This window comes from Tribolium castaneum, chromosome 1, assembly GCF_031307605.1.
Source record: "Tribolium castaneum strain GA2 chromosome 1, icTriCast1.1, whole genome shotgun sequence".
Taxonomy (NCBI): Eukaryota; Metazoa; Arthropoda; class Insecta; order Coleoptera; family Tenebrionidae; genus Tribolium; species Tribolium castaneum.
Genome location: NC_087394.1, coordinates 23,673,893 through 23,698,815, shown reverse-complemented (window position 1 = coordinate 23,698,815; position 24,923 = coordinate 23,673,893). Strand labels below are relative to the sequence as shown.

At 34.0% G+C, this 24,923-nt stretch overlaps 2 protein-coding genes across 9 annotated transcripts in view; one reads left to right on the top strand and one right to left on the bottom strand.

Annotated features, from left to right (window-relative positions):
* D12des (delta-12 desaturase) overlaps positions 1-16,238 on the top strand; it is a 54,534-nt gene extending 38,296 nt beyond the window's left edge. For 2 of the 6 annotated variants that reach the window (XM_008192864.3, XM_064358935.1), the window contains exons 2-5: positions 14,682-14,860; positions 14,912-15,248; positions 15,298-15,486; positions 15,536-16,238. In XM_008192864.3, the coding sequence (XP_008191086.1) occupies positions 14,686-14,860; positions 14,912-15,248; positions 15,298-15,486; positions 15,536-15,911 (1,077 nt within the window). In that variant the 5' untranslated portion in view covers positions 14,682-14,685 and the 3' untranslated portion in view covers positions 15,912-16,238. 6 annotated transcript variants of the gene reach the window in all.
* robo1 (roundabout 1) overlaps positions 1-24,923 on the bottom strand; it is a 476,471-nt gene that overhangs the window by 19,409 nt on the left and 432,139 nt on the right. The window contains exon 1 of one of the 3 annotated variants that reach the window (XM_064359788.1): positions 6,341-6,625. The exons of the other annotated variants lie outside the window; for them this stretch is intronic. The gene's annotated coding sequence lies outside the window, so the exon portion shown is untranslated. Of the gene's footprint in view, positions 1-6,340; positions 6,626-24,923 lie in introns of those variants that run through there. 3 annotated transcript variants of the gene reach the window in all.

Genomic DNA, 24,923 nt, shown 5'->3' with positions numbered 1-24,923 from the left:
GCCTTTTAGTTTTTGAGTTATGATTTTTTTAATGAAAAACCATAAATGCCTCTATCTATAACCGGAACCGTTACCCGGAGCGGCTCTGAATTTTCACATGGAGAGGCTTTTTTACTTTTTGATGTAGGTCTTACAGTTTTCGAGAAAAACACAAAAAAACAGCAAAGATTTTCAGTTTTTTTAATTAGAATCGACTAAAAACTCACGAATTTAACAGGTACGTCGCAACTAAAATATATAGAGCAAAACATATACAGACTGAACCAAAAGGAACGCTCAAAATTCATATTCTTGTTGTGTCATTTTTTAAAAAAATCCTCGAAAAGGTCGGTTTTAATTTTTTTAACGTTACATTTTGAGAATATTATGACATTTCTAACGTCATTCGTTTACGAGTGATGACCTCATTTTTAATTTTTTTAACTGACAACTTTTTTTATTATTTTCTAGTTCTAGTTTTTTATTAGTGTTCTTATTTGTGACTTTCAGTACGTTTTTGACCGACAATGGACATAATTTCTCCAAAAATCACCAAATTTATGTATTTTCTAGTCAAAAATAGTGGACGTGCGCAAATCCTACTGGATTTGCAGTGGCCATGATTTTTATTAACAAAGTCCCTTACTAAACAAACTCAGTTAATTAAAAATTTTTAGAGATAAATTAATTATTTTCGTTTATTTTTTTATAATTTAAGAAGTAAGTCATCTAAGAATTTAACGCTAAAGTTTGAAGTTATGTTTCACCCTTACGTTCATCTCTTTTTCTCTCAAAACAAAAGGTATTTTCCCTTTATTAGTATGTGCTCTTATGTTTACAATTTGGCGCCTTTACGTACTTTTACCTTTTGCCGCATTATATTCTTATTTCTGTCAGTTTTATGTTCTGCTTTGTGTTTATACGTCTATGTGTTCTCTTAATCTCTTATTTTTGTTTACGTGTTGTTTCACTCACCTTTTCTACACTTTTTTTTCATAGAAAAATTGTCACCCTGATCCGGGTTCGAACACCCGACCTCCCCCGTGGTAAGTGGCGCTTATACCACTGCGCCACCACGCCCCAGGTACTGAGCGTCTTTTGCAAATATTTTAATACAGTTTATTTACGTTCGACTAAATAAAATTCTAAAACCGGAGTAATGTCAATATGACGATTACTATGTTTGATTAATTAAAACCAAATATTTTACTATCAACGTAATCTATGAAATGTACTGTTGGTTGCTACAAAAAAAAGTTGACTGTATATGAATCTTGTGCGTTACTTTTGGTTTTGGCCTGTATATTTCATCGTTAAAATAGGTTTTGAGACACTTTTTGTGCTTTTTTTTTATTTTGTCATTTTTGGGAAAGCTATTGGAGAAACAATTTTGACGTAGGCTTAAGTAAAATGATCCGGAAAATCGATTGCCGTCAAGCAAATCGCAAAATTTGTGGTAGTTTTTAAGTTACTAACATAATGTAAGTGTTACCTATTAGGCCAATGAGTTTTGTTTAAAACTATAGATAATTGAGAGAGCTTTCCATCGATAGCACTTAACGGGGTTGAAATTAATAATTACGGAGTTACTGACCGATAAACTTTCTGGTATCTGAAATCGGTCAAAATCTCGACAAAAATCGAAAAAATCAAACGCTTTAAAATTGAACCATTTGGCGACGTTTTTACTTTGACGAAGTCTAAAGGGTTCTAAAGTACATAATACCTTGTGGGAGCGAGCTTGAAAAAAAAACTGATTCCAAAAAAAAAATCGCAAAAATCTCTCAAATGCAAAAACGTTAAATTGTGCGCTGAATCCGATGGAATAGGTTAAAAATCATCTACGAGTAATAATTTAGACAATTTAAGAAATTCAGAGAGTAGTAAAAAATTTGTTCAATTCACAAACAAATTATTTTGGCCCAATAACACTGAGTTTTCGAGTTAGGTTTTTTTTAGTAACTCGTAGCGATTCCGGGTTTTCATCATTTTTTGACCTTTGTTTGAAGTCTCGCTGTTTCGTAGAAAAACGCAAAAAAAATTATTCGCAATACTTTTTGTACCATTTTACGGCCATTGGTCCGAAAACCCAATTACGCATAAAAAGAATTTTAACCTAATATTTAGCATAAAAATTCATTGGCCCCATAATTAGCTAAACAAGTCGTTCTTTACCAATTCATAATTCCGCATGCTTTAAATATGCACTGAATAGGTTACATAGGTAATTCTTCAAACCAGAAATTGAAGCGGCTTGTAACTGTGAACTTGGGTTGGTAATATGGGATAATGACGATAATGTAGAGGGATAATGTTAATTTTTTTTGTTAATAAATCTAATAGTTATAAAATTTTAAACAACGTAAGAATAATATGGAATAAAAGTGTAGGTAGTAAAAAAAAATGCAATAAAAACATACAGTTTGTAGTGCGAGATTTAATCTAATCCATTAATCAATCATAAATGACGCGATTTTGGATTTTGATAACTCACACAGATGTGATTTTTATTGCCATTAAGTACCAAGTAGATCAAGGTTATAGATATAATAAGTTGCCAATAACCATAATTTGAACATGAATAAAGTAGTATTTGAAAAACTTGATAAGATCTGTTTATTTAAGCGAGGATAAAAGTAAACTTCCAGTCGTTATCATTGTCCTTAAGAATAATTAACCAAACAATAGATTCTGCGTAACATTGATCTTTGTACAAATAGCAATGACTTTGGTTCGCTGCCTATTGTCACAGACAATGAAATTGTGAGTGGTCGTCAACTAATTTCATAATTTCATTAGATTCTGTAAAAAAAAGATTAGACTCAAACTGAGTATTGTTTCGAGGAAATTTTCTTCGTTTAGTTGCTGTTGAAATAAAAGCAGTATCGATGCAGTAACGCCTTTTCTGCGGCAAGTTCTTGTCGTTTTGGCACGAACGCGATAGGGATCGCTGGCTAATGCATCGAGTGGTTCCTCACGAAGGAGCGAAAAAGTGCCCACGTAATAATTCCCGTAATAAGACGGGTAATGGTCATAAGTTTGCAGCAGTGGCTCCCGGCAGTAAAACCCGGGATATCAGATCCACGAATCACGAAACGGCGCTTGTAATCACGCATCAGCCGAAATAACAGTGGGCGGACAGCCAGTGCTCCAGCACACGAAGAAGGGTCCCGGGAATCCGTCAACCGATCCACTCGACCGTGTAAATGAATTATCGAACGCCAGGTGGGGTAGAAAAAAGAGGGCCAAACTTCAATATTCAGGATATCACATCCCGTAAATCTGCTAAATCCAGATGTGCATACAAAGAAGTTGGAGCAGGTTGGGCCGTTTTTTTTTTGCACAAACTACATAATAGATAGTGAACGTCTGGAACACTGTTTGCATTTATATCGGGGCTCAAAGTGAAAAACTTTCTCCCGATGGCACTCTTTTATTAAAATTCATATTATGCGCGGGGTATTAGCGAGCGTACGCCGCGAGGGTTTTAATGGAGCGGAAAAATCATTAAAACGGATTCGAATTTCCCGCCGCTAAAGTCGAACCAAGAGGCGATTCTTCTTGTTAACAAGCATGTTATTAAGTTATTTGTACCGTGCCAAAGGTAAAAATAACAAGTCGAAAGCCCATTCATCATTGGGAGCGCGACAAGCGAGGCATAGCTGCGACGACGGCCGTTTCTGCAGGAAGTCCTCGGTATAAAGACGTGCAATTTACTCAATGCTGACACAGAATGATATCGTAATAGTTCACCAGAGTTTCAAAGCAGTGGCGCGCAATTTCATAGTTTATTACATAACGAGAGTGGTTAGAAGCATTTTACGCACAAGTTTGCGAACGAGCCGCGTAGCAGCGAGTAACTTATTTCTACCACTGGAATTTCTTTAACTATAACTCATATTTAAAAATTTAAATTAATACATTTTTCGAATAGTATCGACTTGGTGATTGCAGTTCATCGAATATATTCACATACAATACAGTGGAACTTGGTTATAACGAACCTCAAGGGACTTCAGAATTTGTTCGTTATAACCAAGTTCGGTCTTTATTGAGTAATTTTAAAGTTCAATGAATTCTAAAGCTTGGAACAGATATACGAAAGAAAGTAATAAGTATTAATATAATTTATTAATAAAACAGATGTATTTACATATACCTATGTTTAATAGTTTTCCAAAAATACAAAGATTTTTAATTTTGTGTTCAAATTTAACGATCTTAAAGATTTAACCATCTTGCTGCAATATGGGAAATGTTTATTGTTACCTGGAACGTAACAAAAGTGCACGTGTGTACGTTATAACGGAATCATAGAAGGCTTTTTTGTCTAAAAATTGGACGTTATAAGCGATAACCGAACTAATTTGTTACTATAATATAGGGCTTCAAAATTGGACTTTTAGTTCTGTTTGTTATATAGCAATCGTTATAAGCCGGTTCGTTATAACTCGGTTCCACTGTATAACAAAATACCGCGTTGTTAGAAACATTAAGCAAAGTCTGCACTTTAAAGAATGAATATTTTCTGAGATATTTATAACTTATGGACCGGTTTATTAAAGCGTCATTAATTTAATTCACAATTAAATGCGTGATTAACTGATCACGTGACCAAGTTGAAGCCGTTTGGTTGGTCTTTCAACAACTTTCAACAACGCAATTAACTTTAACAATGAACTGAAAATGAATGCATTTACTAATTAAGCAAACAGTGCGTTACGAGCAAGTTACTAATAATGAAGTAAAAAAATATTTATACAGTCAAACCTCTTTAATCCGACAACGCATCTCTTGCAATCCGAACGTCTTGTAACACATAAAATAAGTTAATAAGAGTTCGAGTATACAGTTATCCGAGTTCCACTATAATAATAATTATTAACTACTAATTAAGTTTCAATATACTTCTAACATTTTCACTGGGTGTTTATATTTAATTGTATATGTTTTAATAAAATTACACGCTATGATTCAAAATGATGTGACATAATTTTAACCACAAATACTCTTCTACAAATGATAATAAGTCCGATAGTTTTTGTTGACCCAATTAATGAAAAATTAGTCTTCCAAAAAGTTGGTATGAAAAATGATTTTTGCAGAAAATCTTCGTTATTGCTTATCCGATCATTTTGAAACTTTGCAATATAACAGCTTGAAAGACGCTGATTCATGTGATGTAAACGAAAGTTTTGCAAAAATTGTACATTTTTGGTTACAATACCCCCCCCCCCTACAGTTTTTTGGTTATAACTTTTTTCTGGCCCATTAACACCCATTTTTGGTGCCAAAAATTGAAAGCCTATTTATTTTTCTTTAAAAAATGTACTCTTGATGCATTTTGCTCAAAATGTAGTCTTCGGGGTATTTGGGTCTAAAGTAAACTTTGCAAAACTGGAAATTGCTGGAAATTATGAATTTTGAGTGTTCGTGTGGACAAATGGACTTTAAATTTTTGGCATCAAAAATAGGTGCCAAAGGGCCGGAAAAAGATTTATGACCAAAAAGGTGACAGGGGTCCATTTGTCCAGGAAATGTATAACTTTTGCAAGACTTCCCTTTACATCATCTGAAAGAGTGTCTTTTAGTTTCTTATGTTGACAAGTTTCATAATATGTAACGGATAAAAAAATAGCGAGAATATTCTCCAAAAATCTCCATGTTCTATGCCCATTTTTGGAAAGCTGTAATTTTTTTTACTTATTAATTAAATTAGGTCAACAAAAATTACATAACTTATTATAATTTGTAGAGGGGAATTGTGGTTAAAATTATGCCACATTATTTTGAATCATAATGTATATTTCAGTAGTTTGTTCATTTCTAAGGAAAAAAAACTGGTACTTAATCCGAAAAATCGATAATTCGGAGAACTTCTCCGGAGTATTTAGTTCGAGTAATAAGAGTTTCACTGTATTAAAAATTCGATTCTTTTACAATTATGTCGTTACTTTTGAAGCAGTATAGATATATATTGTGTAACTGTGTCTAAATTTAAATTTTTTTTTGGGTATTTTGAGGATAATTCAGTTTCAACGATTAAATAATGTAAGTATTTTTTAAACTAAAAAGCTGCTGTTTATAACAATTTCCTGCGTCGGGGGATAAAAGACGCCGAATTCGTGGCGATTATGCCGCTTCATCATTTTAGAACTTTCAATTCGGTAAAACGCCACAATTTACGACGCTATTAGAACAAAGTGCCCATCCAGATCAGATATAAAACATTTATGTACAGCAAGAAACATTCAGGAATCAATAGGAATGATATATGAGCTATAAAACGGCCTCAGCATATTGAATTTTTCTCCAACGGCCCTTAAAATATCGCGCAAAAACGATAATATCATTTCCATACGAGATCTTCACAGTCAGCGATTTCAAACTTCCAGACGAACTTCATTAAAACCAGTGCCAGAAACACCCAAAAAAACCGACCACACACACAAACAACATATACACACACACACCAAACTTTTGACAGGCGTAAGAAAAATGGTGGAGATTGTAATTGCACGAGGTGAGTATCTGTCCGGGGAAAAAGAACTTATTGTTATCACTGAAAGACGAGTCATTAATCACCTAAATTGGCTTTCATTCGAGATAATACCCAGAATAATAAACGACCAACAAGAATAATTAAAAGATTTATTTGGAATTTCGCGATTTATGGAGACTTGCTGCCTCCGATAATTAAATCGTCCGTAAACAAACAAGTAGGCCGAGATTTTATGTCAAAAGCAACACAAACAATGCTCTGTCGCCTAGCAACAGTCAAATTAATGGCACGTGGACATGGCTACTGCCTGGGAACTGTCAACATGTGGCCATAGTAACTGTCAACGGAAAAAGTCTATCATTGTTCGCTGCGCTCACTCGTTTTGGCAAACACTATGCTCGTTAAACCAACTGATTACGTAAATAACTGTTAAGAAAATGTACTACAGTAAAAGCTCTTAACGACGGACACCGATCGGGAATTTTTAATTGTCCGTTGTGGAGAGGTGTCCAGTGTCCGCTAATGGGAGGTGGAAATTTTAATATAGGTTTTGTTACGTTCCTACATAAATGTCCGTTGTAAAAAGATGTCCGTTATTAGGAGGTGTCCATTAAGGGAGGTTTCACTGTACTTACTACAATTTTAATGTAAATCCAATGGACGAAAAAAAAGTAATGAACCTGAGCTTTGCAGTAGTTGAATGCTAGAAGCTCACCACCGGAAGGGGGTGGGATTAGAACTTGGGCTATTAATCTTAGATAACGGGTTATAAAGCACCGTCTTCCCACCCCTTGTAACAATATACGCAAGATAAAGCTTCGACAAATATAAGTAATAGCGCAATTCGTTACTGTAATGATTCAATGATAATCCTTTGTCCCCCTTTGAATAGATTTGGAATATCTTTGTTCCCATAATGCACAATCCGAAATTATGGCCATTCATCACCCCCTGAATTATTACAAGGCCTGCAACCTGAAATACGTATTTTATAATTAAGAGCGAGTCTAAGTGTGTAAACACAGCTAATAGAAATTGGCATCGGGCCTAATAGGCTATTATAGCACTCCTCCAAACGTCCAGTGCGATAATACTTCGTAAAAAAATGCCCAGACTGCATTAAAAATCGGTAGCAGCTGGCGGAAGCGCCGATTTTTTCCCTTCGGACCCTTTAATCGCGCCGGACTATTGTCTACAGGGCAACTATTCATTACGAACCCTTTGATAAGGGTTCTATTCACGACCGTACCATAAAAACACAGATACACTGTTGATGGCTTCTCCAACGAAAATTTATTTTCATGAGGACTCTCGACGACTTGTACTTACAAGGGTGGCAAGTTTTTGTGGATTAGGGACGGGGTGAAAAATCTGACGTCTTGAGAAACTTTCAACACTACACATCAAGATAACGACAACAATAAGTACTGATCGTGGAGCTTACAAACGCGCTCGGAGGGCTTAAACACAGGAGGTCCTAGCGAGATGAAAAAGTTTAGTTAGAAACTTATTTTTTTTTAGAAACCATCTGACTCAACTAAACTTATTTTAAAGTAAAGAGGGTGTGTCCGAAATTAGATACGTAACAAACTATGTTCTTTTAATGAAACGCCCTATATGTTTTGCATTTTTGGACGTAGCTTTTTAAAGCTAAATTACTGTTGGTCGATTTTGCTTATTTCTGACATAATTTCATTTTTTGGCGAAAACATGCTTCACAAAAAAATTGCTTAAAATCCAAGAAACCTAGAAAAGCAGGACCTTCACCACTTTGAAAAAGAAAGTTCAATTTTTTTAAAGCTCACTGCAATCAGTAATATATTAAAATGAAGACGTTTTAAGTTAAATAACTTAAAAATTTTGAATTGGAACACTCTATTTTTTATTTTCGCATCTAAAATATTTTTAAATCATCTCTTAAGTGTCTCTTCGGATTGCTTAAATAAAATTTAAAATTACGAACTATTGTTTTAGAAATCGAAAAGTGAAATTTTCAGGTAATAATAAGTTTAATGTTACCCTTAGGCCATTACCTATTTGTAATTTGTCAGTTGATCCTTGGCAGAGTTGCTATGGTTATGGTATGGTTTACTGTGGTAATTGGTAACAGTGCTCATGAATAATGTGCATTGTTGCTGAAATTAACTTTTGAACTTAATATCTTTTTAGTTATTAACTTAAAATACTTAAAACCTTGTGTTTTTAGATAGACAATTTAATAATCTTTGAGGAGTAAAAACAAAAAATAGGATGTTCCATGTAACTTAAGTTTGACTTAAGACTTAGGTTTGAACTTTCAAAAACTAAGTACAATCGACCAATAGAAGTTTGATCAAAAAGTCAGTATTAAAAATTACGTCCAAAAATGGAATAAAATGTAGAGTGATCCATTTAAATAAACATAAATTTGTGTTGTAGCTCATTTAGGAAATACCTTATACTTATACTTATGAAGCTAAAGTCGGCGAATTAGCTCGAGAAAGCATTTTTTTCCACTTTTTTCAATTTGATTATCTAATTTTTCACCAGATTTCATCAAAAGATATCAGGCGTATACGTTGCTTCTACAATTTTAAAATTGTTTTTACCTTTTTTGTGACTTTCAGCACGTTTTTGACCGAAAATGGACATAATTTCTCAAAAAGCACCAAATTTGTGTATTTTCTAGTCAAAAATAGTGGACGTGCGCAAATCCTACTGGATTCGCAGTGGCCATGATTTTTATAAACAATGTTTTACGGGACTTTACTAAACAAACTCAGTTAACTAAAAATTTTTTGAGATAAATTAAATATTTTCGTTTATTTTTTTTTATAATTTAAGAAGTAAGTCATCTAAGGATTCAACGCCAAAGTTTGAAGTTATGTTTCACCATTACGTTTATCTCTTTTTCTCTTAAAACAAACGGTATTTTCCCTTTATTACGATGGCTCTTACGTTTACAATTTGGCGCCTTTACGTATTTTTAACTTTTGCCGCATTATTTTCTTATTTCTGTCAGTTTTATGCCCCGCTTTACGTTTCTACGTCTATATGTTTTCTCAATCTCTTATTTTTGTTTACGTGCTGTTTCACCTACCTTTCCTATACTTTTTTTCATAGAAAAATTGTCACACCTGGTCCGGGTTCGAACACCCGACCTCCCCCGTCGAAAGTGGCGCTTATACCACTGGGCCACCGAGCCCCAGGTGCTGACCGTCCTTTGCAGATATTTTAACACAAACTTTTTAAATAAATCAACATTACAAACTATATAATTGCAATAATTCACCTAAAACACCAATACATTCAGATCAAAAGTCGGCGAATTAGCTCGAGAAAACATTATTCCACTTTTTTTCAATTTAGTTCCCTAATTTTTCACCAGATTTCATCGAAAGATACCGGGCGTATAAGTTGATTCTACAATTTTAAAATTGTTTTTACCTTTTTTGTGACTTTCAGCACATTTTTGACCGACAATGGACATAATTTCTCCAAAAATCACCAAATTTGTGTATTTTCTAGTCAAAAATATTGGACGAGTGCAAATCCTACTGGATTCGCAGTGGCCATGATTTTTATTAACAAAGTCCCTTACTAAACAAACTCAGTTAATTAAAAATTTTTAGAGATAAAGTTTGAAGTTATTTCACCTTTACGTTCATGTCTTTTTCTCTCAAATCAAAAGGCATTTTCCCTTTATTGAAATGTACGTTTACAATTTGGCGCCTTTACCTTTTGCCGCATTATTTTCTTATTTCTGTCAGTTTTATGCTCCGCTTTACGTTTATAGGTGTATGTGTTCTCTGAATCTCTTATTTTTGTTTACGTTTACTGTTCCGTCTAAACCCCACATTAGAAGTATTGGGACTTCTAAAGTGGTATTTAGACGAAACAGTCTATATATTCTAAAATAATTTTAGGTGATGCAGGGGGTTAGTATGTAGGGCTCTTGTAAAAAAATATTTATGTGTTTATTCACTCATTTTTCGCTGGGACACCTGTATTTTCCGCAATGGAAATAAATAAATTTGAAGACAACGACCTCATTACCAACTGTTTTATTTAATTAGATCTTATCTCCGTTTGGAGCACTCTCCAGGCTCGTCTGGCAAAACAAAGAAAGTCCAACTTTTTGCTTTCTTAATTAAAAAAGACTGGGATCCTCATTTCATCATCCAAAACCAATCGCGACGAAGATAAATCGCCAGTCACCAAACCCCCCGCTGTTAATTCTTTAATTGTCCAATAAAACAAGCACTTCAACCCTCCCTTCGACAAACCGCAAACCTGCGATCCAGCATAGGTCAACAACACCATTATTGAGTTATGAATGTGAAAGAGAAGCGACGACAACAGCGCGTCTCGAAATAACCGACCGCGAATGAGAAAAAATCCATTTCGGACTAAAAATACGCCACACTAATGGCCATCGTGTAAACAAACCGCCTAATTCGTAGTGGTGGAGGACGGCACGTGGCCGACACGTGCATCCCCCGGAAACCCCCCGACTATCTGGCGAATTTGCGGCGGGAGGGAAATTGCTGGCGAGGAAAAAACCGGCGGTGAGATGACAGACTAGATGCAGACGAGACGAGAATAAGAATCGACTATTTGTTTGGTATTCAAAGGCGAAGCGCTTCGGGGAATTGTGAATAGATAAATCGAGATAAAATTTTATTAGCGGACTCGTGATGGATTTGGACATAATTAGAGGCCTGTTTGGGCACACATCAATCAAATATTTCGACTAATTCGGACGTCTTGCACTCCCACGGGAACGTCTGGTGGTGGTGATTAACTGATTATAACACAACTTTGCTTTCTCCGGCACAGAAATCCGTTTTGTCTTTGACACTCGTCTAAGCCATTAGTATGGTGGCTAATATGGACCTGAGTTCAAGTGAGAGTTGCTAAGGCCACGTGTTGATATGCTGTTTGATAACATTTATTTATTTCTATGTAAATATTGAATATGTAATACATTTTTATTTTATCAGTAAATGTTGACAATCTCTAAAGCAACATGTGCTATTAGCTATTACAAGTAAAGTTAATTGCCACTTTTAAATTACATGGTCTCAACTATGTATTAAAGGCACTCACTCTACCAGTGTCAATTTTATTATTTATCGCTTTGGTACAATTACAAAAAACTTCCGGAATGCAAAAATGTGTGTTCACATCAGGTACCTCCATCGTCATGAGGACTGGCTCTTGTTTTTTTTTTTGTTATTAAAATCACTCTTTAGACTAAACATTTTTTGACGGGGTTGGATATAACAATAGAATTTCAAATTCACCTTGAAACTTAAAAAAATCGGTTCAGATACGACAATTTAAAAATTAAACCAAAAAAAGTCATTCGTTGAGGATAAAATTATAAGAGATGATCATCACATTTTTGTATCTTAAAACTTTTTTATTTGATTTTTGGGGCTTTCTATTAAAAAATGGGCATTACGCGAAATACGGTACGACTTCGACAGTCGTCCAGACAGTCATTATACTGATCTCACATTATTTTCTATTTTTATAATAATATCAGTATTTATAATTTCAAAGTGTACAAACAAAAAACAAAACGTTAAGAATGAGAACTTTAAAACACTTGCTGTATTTCGAGCACTCCGGCTACGCGGTTGTGCTTGAAAAGTCGCGCGTGTTTTAATGACCTCAATATCCATTTATTCTTCAATAATACAGGATGCTCAAAAACTGGCGCACCAACTCAATGATACGTTTTTGAGAAGCAGGTAGAGTGCGGGAAAATTCGTGAAAAAATTCCTAATGTCATATTTTAAAAAGTGTGGAGCTACAAACTTATTTTGTTAACTTTTTCAGTTTTCATTATTTTTTAATGTTTTTATGTATGACACTAATGGTGAATAATTATTCTTAAATTTACTATCAGACTTTAGCAGTTTTTTGAATTTAAAAAAAAATAAAATTCATCAAATAATCTCAGTCTGTAGATGTGTCAATATTGGCATTATTTCCTAAGAAACCGTTTCAAGAATAATTTATTTTTATTGTTGATAAAATTTTTTTGCAATCACGCCTGTTAAACAACCTTGCCACATATCATTTATTTAAAATTCGGTATTTATCAATAACTTTATACAAAGAATTTTTTTTACTATTTTTACCTTTATATCTAAGCATTTCTCTACCACACACCATTGAATTGATGCGCCGGTTTTTGAGCACCCGGTACTATTTAATTTAGTACGAAAAACTAATATTTTCTTTAGCGATTATAAATTTATTCAGAAAATAAAATTCTAAAATTCTAACAAAATTCTAAGCTGTGTGGTGCAGTTACATCTGGACCCTGATTACATCATAGATATTGAAGTGTCATAATATGAACAAGAGGGAGTTTATGTTTGACACAAATATTCCAAGTGTCGGCAAAATATATCAGACATTATTAGTACGTTTACATCTGAGATTTCTCTCTAGACATTTGTGTCAAGTGTCAGACACAAAATTTCCGGAGCTGTCTACATTCCGTCAGAAATTTCTTGTAATTTCTATGATGGAATTCTGTCGGACACTTTTCAAAACGTGTTTTCACCAATAAATGTACGTTTTCCAATCACTTTTTGTAGTCACTCATTCTGATTTTTGTAGCAACACATCCAAAAAAATAGACGACCCGTCAACTCTCGCAATTTCCGTAAAACACGTCTGTCATTAAAAAATGTCTCGACATATGTTGCTGACACTTGGAATATTTGTGTCAGACATAAATTCTTTGACAGATAACCGTTTTTCCCGTTTTCAGGGTCTTGAAATTTGGTCTTGATTTTATTTTATTAATGATTTCAACGTGTTTTGTAATGCCCTGTATATTTGACAAGCCTCAGACCGGTTAGGTCCAAATATTTGTTCTTTGCTTGGAGAATGTCCCCTCCTTTAAAACATAATTTATGAGATTATTCCGTAATTTTGCCGGACACTGTATTTCGATGTGAACAGTGATCTTGAGACTTCGTAAAGCTGGTGCACATTAGGATTCACTTTTGTTGAAGTCACACCGACATCACGAACGCAGCAAGTGTGTTAATTATCGAAATAACTACGTGATCACAACAACGGTCGAATAAATAATTAAATAGGAACCAATAGGAATTTTTTTTTGACATATTCATAACAACTGTAAGATATTTTTGACATTAGAAGGGAGCAAGGAACATTAAAGTCATAAAAAAGGATAAATAGGTAGGTAATTGTAATTTTTTATAAAAAGTTGTAATTTCAGTATTGATAAAATAATAGTACCTATAGAAATATGATAATAAAGTACCTCAAATTTCAGCTGTATTTAACAGCTTTTAACCAACCGGAGTAACCACTCCAGGACAGTACTAAAAATATCTTAGTCCTTGTATCGCATGCTTCGATTTCCGTGTGCACGTGTAGTACAGGGTACTGACTAGAAGTTCGCCAAGTCAGTATTTTTTATTCAGTCGTTCGCTGTTTGATGCCCCCCAAAAAACGCGTATGCTCATTTGTTTACGCAATTGGGTCAATTTCCGAGTCAAAGTTTTCAATAAACTCATTTAACTTTTAAAATTTTTTATGTAAGATTCCGTTGTACGTGCCTTCACGCGCCGTTTCCACGTCAATCTCAGTTCGTTTTAATGGCCCGCGATAAGCCTCCGCTTAATTTCAGGTACCGTTTTATAACGTTTTTACGAAAAATCGCTTCGCGAATCGGCTCATTTTCGATAGTCCACGCAAACTTGCAATAAGTTATCGAAAAAGCGTCCACTCGTGTTGTGTCTCATCCGGGGTTAAATGTCATAATCTAGTGTGATAACAGTACCATTTTTGCCAAGCCATATAAAAGGACGTGAACCCGCTTGTCTCCAGTTCCACAATCTTTGTCGGCACGCGATTGGACGGAATTGCGTCACGTGATCGGGATACCGGTTGCAAAATCGTGAAGTGAGCCAGACTTCATTGAGACAGTGCTAATGTCGGTGTAGGTACCACGAGTTTGATAACCGTTGCGTGAAAGGAAAGGTGAGTCTTGTAACGGAGCTAATTTGGCTAATTTATTCTATTCATGGGCGCGCTATTGTGTGAAAAGACTCGACTTCCTGTTATCTATTCAGTTATCTATTGCCGTTTTTTGATGATGGTATGATGTCCCCGGGCAAAGTCCGACATGTGGCGATACTTGACTCTCGCTTATCTCAAATTCCAGCGCGATGTCGGCCCAGACCATTACCACGACCGAGACCACACAAAATGCCCAGAAACCGCAGCAGTACCATTGGAGGATGGTCTGGAGGAACATCATCCTGTACATTATCATGCACCTCACCGGCTTCTATGGACTGTACCTGGCCATGTTCTACGCCCAGTGGAAAACAGTCTTTTACAGTACAAACCCAGTCAAGTTTTTTCCCCCACGTTACAACCCTTAAATTCTAGGTTGGTTCCTTCTGGTCATAGCCCTCCAAGGAGTGACAGCTGGTAGTCACCGCCTCTGGGCCCACAAGGCCTACAAGGCGCGACTCCCCCTCCGAATGCTTCTTTGTATTTTCCAAACCCTGTCCCTCCAGAACCACATCTACGACTGGGCCACGTACCACCGCGTCCACCACAAGTTCGTCGATACCAACGCCGACCCACACAACTCGCGCCGCGGCTTCTTCTTCTCCCATATGGGTTGGTTGTTCATCGAGCCCCACAAAGACGTGGAGGATAAATACAAGTCGATCGACTTCAGCGACTTGCATGCCGATTCCGTGGTCATGATCCAGAAAAAGTAACTGCGAACTAAACCCTTCCCCCAATACTCCAACCACGTGTTTTAGGTACTACCACACGTTCTTTGCCCCAGTCATTGGGTTCTACCTCCCGGCGGCGATCCCATGGTACTTCTGGGGCGAGAACTTCTGGACCGCGTTTTTCGTTGCGACCATGCTGCGGTACTGCGCCTGCACCAACATTACGTTCCTTGTGAACAGTTGGGCCCATATCTATGGGTCCCGCCCATACGACAAGTACGGAACCGCGTCCAGTGGTACCATCATGGTTAAATTAATTTTGTAGGAACATTTATCCCACCGAAAGTGCCACGATTGCGGTTTTGACCGGTGGGGAGGGTTGGCACAACTACCATCACACTTTCCCGTGGGATTATAAGACCGGGGAGTTTGGGAAGTACCGAAGTAACCTTACCACGGGCTTTTTGGACTTTATGGCGGCCATAGGCTGGGCCTATGACCTCAAGACCGTGTCGGAAGAGATGATAATGAAGAGGGTGCTGCGCACGGGTGATGGTACTCGGAAGTTTGATAAGATCGATAAGATACTCAATGTGGACGATGACCACCACCATGAAGACATGCTCTGGGGGTGGGGGGATAGTGATATGGCCAAAGAGGAAATGAACTACGTCAAAATTCACAACAGGAAGGAGGATTAAGTCTAGCTCGTGTTAATTAATTTATTATCAAATGGTTCAGTCATGTACAATAACAGCTCTGGAGGGAGCGATTCAATTCCCATTATTAGCGAATTTTTTTCACCGAGACAAAGACCAGATTGGAGCACTTAATCTTGTGCAGCAGAACGTTTTAATAATAATCAGATGTTTCACATTACACGGTGGCCTGTTTTCCTCTGTGGCATAATCTGATATTCTTCAGTGGTAAAAAATTTCAAACGGAACATAAAATTTATATTTACGATGACAGCCTGCATTATTTTTAATGCGAGCTATTAATAAGTTAATAAACAAATGTCAGAGTTATTTATCGCGTTATTAAGGTTTTTTATGCAGGACAGTTAATGGAAAATTGTTTCGGGAGATTGGACGGTTTCAGCACGAGAGAGATTTATTTTTGCCAACGAGGAAATAAAAATTGACGCTGAAAATCACTTTTGCCCGGTTACATGAGCTCATCAAATTTTTCAGCTTTTTACAATAATCACTTTACGTGGATCTATCGAAAAATTTGAATTAAAAGCAAATTTCAGTTTTTATATAATAAACAAAGTTTAATATATTAGTTTTCACAAAAAATGGTGAAAGAACAATATTACAAGTTTAGAAAATGAAATTTTTTGATTTTTCAGCTTTTCTCACAAAGTTGATTTTCAGAGAATCATACCTAGAAATTTTCTGACTAGCGTAAACAAGCTTGTCCGAAGAGACTTCGCTCTTAAGAGCTTTCATATTTTTTTACGTTTCCTCAAAATGTATCATTGGCTCCTTTCTGGACGAATTATTATTTGGCAAATATTTCGTTAAATTTTTCTGATTTTTCCAGAAAACAGAGCTTATTATAAAGTCTTTCGTTCGTTTAAAAAAAAAATTGCGAACACGCAATAACTTCTTAGGACTTTAATAAATTCTTTGGTTTTCTCAAGACATTCTTGTCATTGGTTCGTTTTAGACGAACTATTTTTTTGGCGAATTATCTGTACTTAAGTTCTTTCAGCAGGAAGCAAAGTGTATTCAAAGGATTTATATACAGGGTGTCCGTTTTTCGAGCTCCTCTATGGGAATCTTATATATTTTCAGAGATACGAGGTCGTTTAAATTAAGGCAAAGTTGCGCATTTTTATGTTGAACAATTATTTGAAAGAAAATTTGATGTCATTTTTATTTTTTGCATTATTGAAAAAAAAAAAAAAACAAAAATTACAAATTTCCGTTTTTATTTTTTCAAGCAAAAATCAAAAGAACTAGACGTTTTTAACTAGCACGTTCTTAAGGCACTTTTTTACAAGAAATCTAAGTCTGACATCGTGTTTACCTAGGCGTTCTTGATGCCAAAATTATAACACTCATCTTTGGTTTTTCTTACGGAGGCCATATGCGATTTTTGTATTTTTGAAAAGTGTTTTTATTTCTGATTACAACGATGTATCACATGATATGATTGAATCTTACATGCTGATCAAAATGGAGGAAAAAGTATTTTTCCAAAGAGTGGAAAAAACGTCAACAATTTATTTTAAACAAACTAGATTTTGAAAGTTTAATAGAATTTGTATCCGCCAAGCTTACTTATTTAAAAACTAAACGACATGATAAGCTAGAAGTTTATTCTTCGCGAAACACAACAAGACAAAGTTATAAAAATTCTGCTCCCATATTTAAAATAGAACTGTCAAAATTTAGTTTATTAAACAAAATTTTTGTCGTTTTTTTCCAAAGCACTCTTTTCCTAATTTTTCTTACTTAAAATCAGCATGTAAGTTTGGTCATATCATTAATCAAAAATTAAATTTTTGGGTTTTCACAAAATATTTTGTCGTTCAATTATAGCTATTTATTTAACGAGTTTGAGTGTAAATCGGACGCTTTATTTCACGAGAGGCGAAATAAATGAACCGATTTACACAAAAACGAGTTGAATACAACATTTTATTCTTCGAAATAGACTCAGCAAGGCTTAAAATTGCTTTAAATTTGTTAAAAATAATCTGACGTTTCGTACTGAGAAATGCCAAACAGTTGTCAAAACTTGTTTACACAGGAGAAAAACCGTAAATTTTGACAGTGTCGAAGAATAAAAATAATAATTTTTTGATGAATCATCCGTAATAAAAAATATTATGAGTTTTATATTTTTTTTGTTTTCTCTGTCCAGATATTTTATATTAGCTCGTTTTAAGAAAAAATATTTTTTGCAAATCATCTGAACAATTTTTCTCATTTTTGTATAATAGAAAGCTAATTCAAAAAGCTTTAGATTGTGAACCTAGAATAACTTCTTATGGCTTTGATACATTTTTTGTTTTTTTTTTTAAATTTTGTCAATGTCACTGTTTTAAAGGGATTATCTTTTGTAGAAACAATCGTAGAATTTTTTTGAAAAACTATCCAAAAAACAAAAAAAAATATTGTAAACTTATAATAAAAGGCTTTTGCAGAATTAAAGCAAAGTTTGTCCAAACCTCTTTTCAAAAAGAAATTGCAGTTTTCGTGTAATATAAAAACGAAATCTTTCATAGTTTTATTCTGAAACGGTGTGTTTCCAAATGGAGAAAGAAATAGTAATAGAAGTTGTGAGAGTGAAATTTTCCTGGGAAATTTCTTTTTATATTTTTTGGGTTCATTTCCGCATTTTGTTAGCACTTTCGTGCTTACTATTTTCTCTGTGTTTTTGTAAATTTCTGGTTGCGCAAGTGTTCGGGTTGTTGCTTCGGAACCTCGGAAGAGAGCAAACACAATTAAGAGAAACTAAAAGCGGGCGTAATTGATATTTTAATGGATTTATCAAGTTTTGCTGCAGCGGAACGATGTTGAAAGCTCTTGAAGTGCTCACAAACATACTCTTTCGTGTGTATTCTCGAGTCAATTTGTCAAATGGGCATCATTAGCATAATCGCAAACATACGACGTATTCAGAAGCTCGACAGTCAATATTTGTGTGCGGCTACCAGTCTCTTCTCTGAACCAACAACACGCCTAAAAAATTTTCTTTACTTTCTCAATTTATTGCCGCTTTGAATAATAAACATTCGGTTTTTATTGCCGGCCGTGTGAAGGCAAAGAGACATTAAAAATCAAAAATGACTTTACGGAGAAGCGAACCCACGCAGGAGTGAATTTGGGTTTTATCTGGTTGTAGGGTTGGTGCAATTATATCAGTGAAACCATTCATGTCACCGTCGCTTGCATATCGGCGGAAATTATTTATGGCTTTGGCATTAGGACTGGTATATTAGATAAAACGCCCTTCATCCCTAGGGATAATATTAGTGCTAGGAGCAAGCAAATAAAGCTTACATGTCCGTGGGGTGGCATTGGGGATACTTACAATTTTCCAACCCCCGATACTAAAACCGGTATTAGCGCTATTAGACATATCTGGTCCAACAGTCACGCCAATTACTGAAATCTGCCATCAAGTTGTCTGCTAGGGACAGCCAGTTCGATTGCAATAATACAGAATTACGTTATTAGCTGAAAATTCCATTATCGCTGACTAAATGGGCTGTATGTCATAATTGTGGTCATACGCTATTGTTTCGGGGAGATTGCATGAGACAAGTTCGTGCTAGTGACCTTTGCTGGACGTTTTCTAGATTGTTATGGCGCTGCAAAATGCGCAAACTTTGCACACTTGAACCACACGCCTTATCTCAACCTCCCTTCCTCATAGTAATTTAATTTCCAAAAGATCAATTCCTAAAAGCGATAGAATCGTAATAATCTCCAAAGTTTAATTGAAGTCTTTAAAAGAAATGGTTTCTGGAAGTAGTTTGTCATATTTTTGCTATTTTTACGAATCAGATATTGTAGATTGAGATAATTATTTTGATTGAATTAGTTTTTGGATTTTATGTTTAATCTTAAAAACAAAAAGAACGCATATTTTATCGCAAAAAAACACCAAGTATAATATAACTCTGATGTCTTTTTTTACCCACAAAAAAATTACTGTCTTTGAATTTTGGAAAACAATTTTTTTGTTTTTCAAATCTGGATAGGTCAACCTGTAAAACATTTCGGAAATTTTCGTTTATTTTGACAATTTGTATTCTTAAGTTAGTGTTATTTAAGCATCAAGCCTGAAAAAAACATTGTGACTGAATTTTTTATTTACGAGGAATTTATACTTAGTTTTAAAGTTGGAAATTAACAAAGCGCGCAGTTATATTATGTTTTCAGAAATTCTTGTTAGGGTTAATAAGAACTTTAGTTTTTAGAATAATTTTTACTTCACAAAGAGTTTGAATTTATTTATGTACGACAATTAATTTAATTTGAATAAATAAGTACTCTAGAAAATTTGTTTTGCTAAAATTTAAGTCAATTTTTTCTTGCTTTCCAAGCATGAAATTAGTCTCCTCTCTGAAATAATTCAAACATTTTTTGTTGTATTTTTAATAAAAATAATTATTTTGATTTAGTGACAATTCACACCAAAAATCTACTTTACGTATTATTGCTTCTGTTTAAGTAAAATGTGTTTTTTAATGATTCTCAACTAGTTAACTTTGAAACTGTTTTACTTGTAAACAAATGTGTGCCGCTCTGCTCAATTGAATCATCTGTCAATAATTGTCAAATCTGTCAGTTGTGAAGTTTTAAAAATTTCGTTAAAATGCAACTGAATTGTTACACTGTGCAAAAAAATACTTTTATTTATCGGACCTTGTGTCCGACTTGGAGACTTAATAAATGGAGAATGGTAATATTCGATGTTTGAATGCATTAGTTCTATAAAGCGGCATTTTTTGATTTTACGTGACAAATTCACAGATGACTAGATGAGAATCATTTAAAACACATTGTATATTAAGTATTTACGTGTATCAGATTGTGTTTAAAAATGTTGATAAGATTTTCATTAAATTGTTTAAGGTTTTATGTTTAATTTCGAAAAATAATCCCAAAAGTTCAGAAAAAAACGTTTTAAAAAACACTAAGTAATTCTTATTGGACTTGATGGTAACAAGTTTGATTAATGCAATAAATGTTTACGTAACAAAAAAACTGGGGTACTGGATGTTGTCAATATGTATAATAAAAAAAAACAAATATATTAAATAAATAAGATAAATAAATATAATTAAATAAGATTTTCATTAAATTGTTTTCAGGTTTTATGTTTAATTTCGGAAAATAATCCCAAAAGAGTAGAAAAAACGGTTAAAAAATCACTAAGTAATTCTTATTAGACTTGACAGTAACAAGTTTGATTAATGCAATAAGTGTTCACTTAACAAAAAAATTGAGGTACTGGATGCTGTCAATATGTATACTAAAAAAATAAAAAAAAAATAAATAAAACAAATAAAACAAATAAAATAAATAAAATAAATAGAGAATTAAAATTGAGAAATTTTATTTTACATCATAAAAAATAGTTTTGGAAGGCGATAATTATTTTGAAAATCTGTTGCGAAATCAATACTTTAAAAACAGTCAAACTTTGCAATAGAAATAATCCTTGCTTTCCAAATCTTTTCTATCAAAATTAGTCTGCCTCTGTAGAATTCTTTAATTTTTTTAAAAATTTTCTAAATTAGTCTTCCTTTCGTAATTTAATTAACAAAATTTGGTAAAACATGACCAAATTGCACCTCAAAACGCTGAGAATCTCTTGTTGGACTTAATAATATCTTTAGCATTTGGAATGTTTTTCACATTATGTTGGAAATGTTCGTGCTTTAAGTAGTATTGGAAATTAATCGTCCATTACAAACAAGATGATTACCTCATTTTTGTGAACTGAAAAAACGGTGGAAATTAGGTAATAATCAGTTCAAAACGAGCAATGTGCTTTTTTGTAGACATTTTTGTTTATTGTGTTAGAAAATGTTGATTAGGAGAATATTGTAGTAAAGGAATTGCTTTAGGTTTAATATTTAATTACAAAATTCTCAAAAAGTAAGGCAGTTTTGCCATAAAAATACTGAGAAACTTCTCATGGATTTTAAATGATTTTGGTTTTTGAAAGAATTGAAAATTTAATCGATTTTCTGTCTCTGTAAAACAAGCTTTTTCATTTATTTTTGATGATTTTTTAAAATTTCGATAATTTTGAGCAAAAAAAAATAGTCTAATCAAGAGATTGTGTTTACAATAAACTTAGTAGTTGATTTCGCAAAATATTTTGAGTAATTTAATGTTTAGATAGTTTAAAAATATTCTCAAAGTAAATAAAAGTGGAAAATTTTATCACAAAAATTCTTGTTTGACTACGGTACACATTATTTTTGGAAATTGTTATCATGTAACGGAAATTTCTACAAATTTTCTTAGGCTGATCGTATCTTGAGCTGATTTTCAGCAATTTGTACAAAATGAATATTTTCGCACAAAATGTTAACCCAGAAAGAATGTTGGACTGATTTCACTTCACCAGCGACCAAAAAAACAAAGTAAGAAACATGAGCGATAACGACATAACGCCTCTTGTTACAATTTATGACAATTCATTGATAAGACAAGCATAAATGAAAGCGGAGAAGGTAAAGGTCATCAATAAATTACAAGATATAATTAAGTCGATAATAGGAATGAGGAGACCTCGAGACTGCCATTCAAAGTATTTATTTTTATGATTTATTTAATTCAAAACCGGCCAAGCTAAGAAAATTTGTTCACGCCATGCCCTAATCCTACTTTATAAATCCATCAGTTAAATTCTTAACGACCCTCGTAAAATTCGATAGTTGGTTTTTAATTTTAAGCGAGTTAGTGAGGGCACTATAAAAGAGACGTTAACGGTGTCTTGTTTCAGAAGCAGGGAAATCAAATTTATTTTCATTGTAAACTTTGTAGGGAAAATATTACAATGTGAACGCAACTAATTTATGTCTCTCAGCTATCTCCCGAAGAATGCAATATGCATTTTGCTTTCACTTAATTATTGTTATTATTGAAAGCTTTGGCAAGCATTGGAACACGTTTCAAAAAACCTCCGCTCACTCTGCTCTACAATTACTACATCTTGCGATTAATTAGAGTTCGAAAATTATTACTCGTAATGCTGGTTGTTTACTTTCCCGTGGAAATGGTTGGTTTTTACGCGCTCCAATATACAGGGTCGCTGAAAAGTATGGATACAGTTAAATATTATAAAAACTATCCATCAAAACTTATTGAAATTTGGTTTTCAGATATTTGTTAATTTTTTATCTCCATTTGTTCTTCGGATACAAGGCTAACTTGATTTTTTTTAATAGCAACAATATAATAGCATACCTTAATTTAATCAAAACTTAAAAATTTTGAAAAATGTAAAATTTTGGTAGTCTTGGAAATGTTGCCTTTATTTATTGTTAGCTTTTTGCTGTTTAAACATTGACCAAAATAAGTAAAAGTTAAAAATAACTGTTAAGATAACACTTTTAACTGAAAAAGAACACGTTTTAATTAAAAAACTTTAAACACAAAATACTTGATTTTTATGCTACAAAAGACGTTCAAAATAATTTCCACTAACTTTTTGGCTTTCTGTCTCGATGATAAACCAACATGAGAATTTTTTTCGCTTAGTTTTACTTAAATGTACCATTATTAGACTAATTATTGCACCCAAGTTTAATTTTTGGCTAATATACAAGTGACAGATATCGCTAATAACAGTATTTTCAAAGCTAACTTGATTTTAGTATCCCAGAAAATTTTTGAATTAAAATTTTTTTACTTTTTAATAAAAGTAAAGGTGGGTATTATGTTACATCATTCAATTTAAAAAAAAATCTCTTTTAAAAATGGTTAAATTTGGCCCTTCGTGCCATTTGAAAAAATCAAGTTAGCCTTGAATTTTCAAAATGAATGACGATAAAAATTTGAAAAAGCTCTCAAATGATAGAATTTAAACACTTTAACTGTTTCCCAAATTTCAAGGTTCTCTGTTAAACCGTTCTGAAAATATTTAACTGTATCCATACTTTTTAACGACCCTGTATGTTTCCCTGTTCGTGATTTAGCCGTGTATTTCCTAATTGAATCACGCGAAATCCTGCAATCGATTGCATCGCATATCCAATTAATCGGCGCCATTACCGTTCCCGTTTTTGCGTTTCAATTTGCGGTCCGGCCCTGGACGGCCCGTAAAAACATAATCAGAGCAATAAAAGTCGGCCAACTGGCGTTTCGAGAGCATCAATATCGGGCCAAACAACCCTTTTAATTAGGCGCGCGCGCGCATTTTTCTCCATAATTTTCCGGTCTGTCTCGAAGGCAAATCCCAGATAAGTTGAGTCTATCTTTGCGGAGAAAATTGCGACTCGGAAACGGTTTTTTATTACTTTCATTTCGCATTCATCTTTTCATTTGGCGCTGGATTACTATTCATTTCGGAGGAGCTCCGGCTCCACATACGCCTTCTTTGCTCTTGTAATTCGACGACATTTGTCATAATCCTTCCCGGACTGTTGTTTCCGGGTGATGGATGAGACGTACGCGCGCCCGGAATTTTATTAAACAACGCGGCGAGATTTTTTCAAACACGCCAGGGCTCCTCTATTCTTAATAGAGTGAATTTTAATAATTATTATTTATTTATTCCCTAATTGATGCTTAGGTGCAAGCACTTGGTGCACAAAACTGCCCAAACAATTGTCTAATTGGTTAGAAAATGTCATGATTTTTTCCCTTTTCCAGCGCTTAAACACTCATTTCAAATAAAAAATAGGTCTTTTCACCAGATTTTGTTATCCGAAAATAGAAATCAGCAAATTAGGCCCAAAATGAAATTGGCCCTCAACTTTTGAGCATACAGGGTGCACCAACTCAGTGGTATGTCGTAGAGAAATCTTTACATAGTCTGTATAAAGGTAAAAATACTAAATAAGGAATTTTAAATAAATGAAACGCGACAACGATGTCTAACAATCGTGATTGCAATAGAAATTGATCAATAATAAAAACGAATTATTTTTGAAACCGTTTCCTAGGAAATAATACCCTTTCTCGGCATATCTACAAATTTCATTTTTTTATGTATTTTTTTTAAATTCA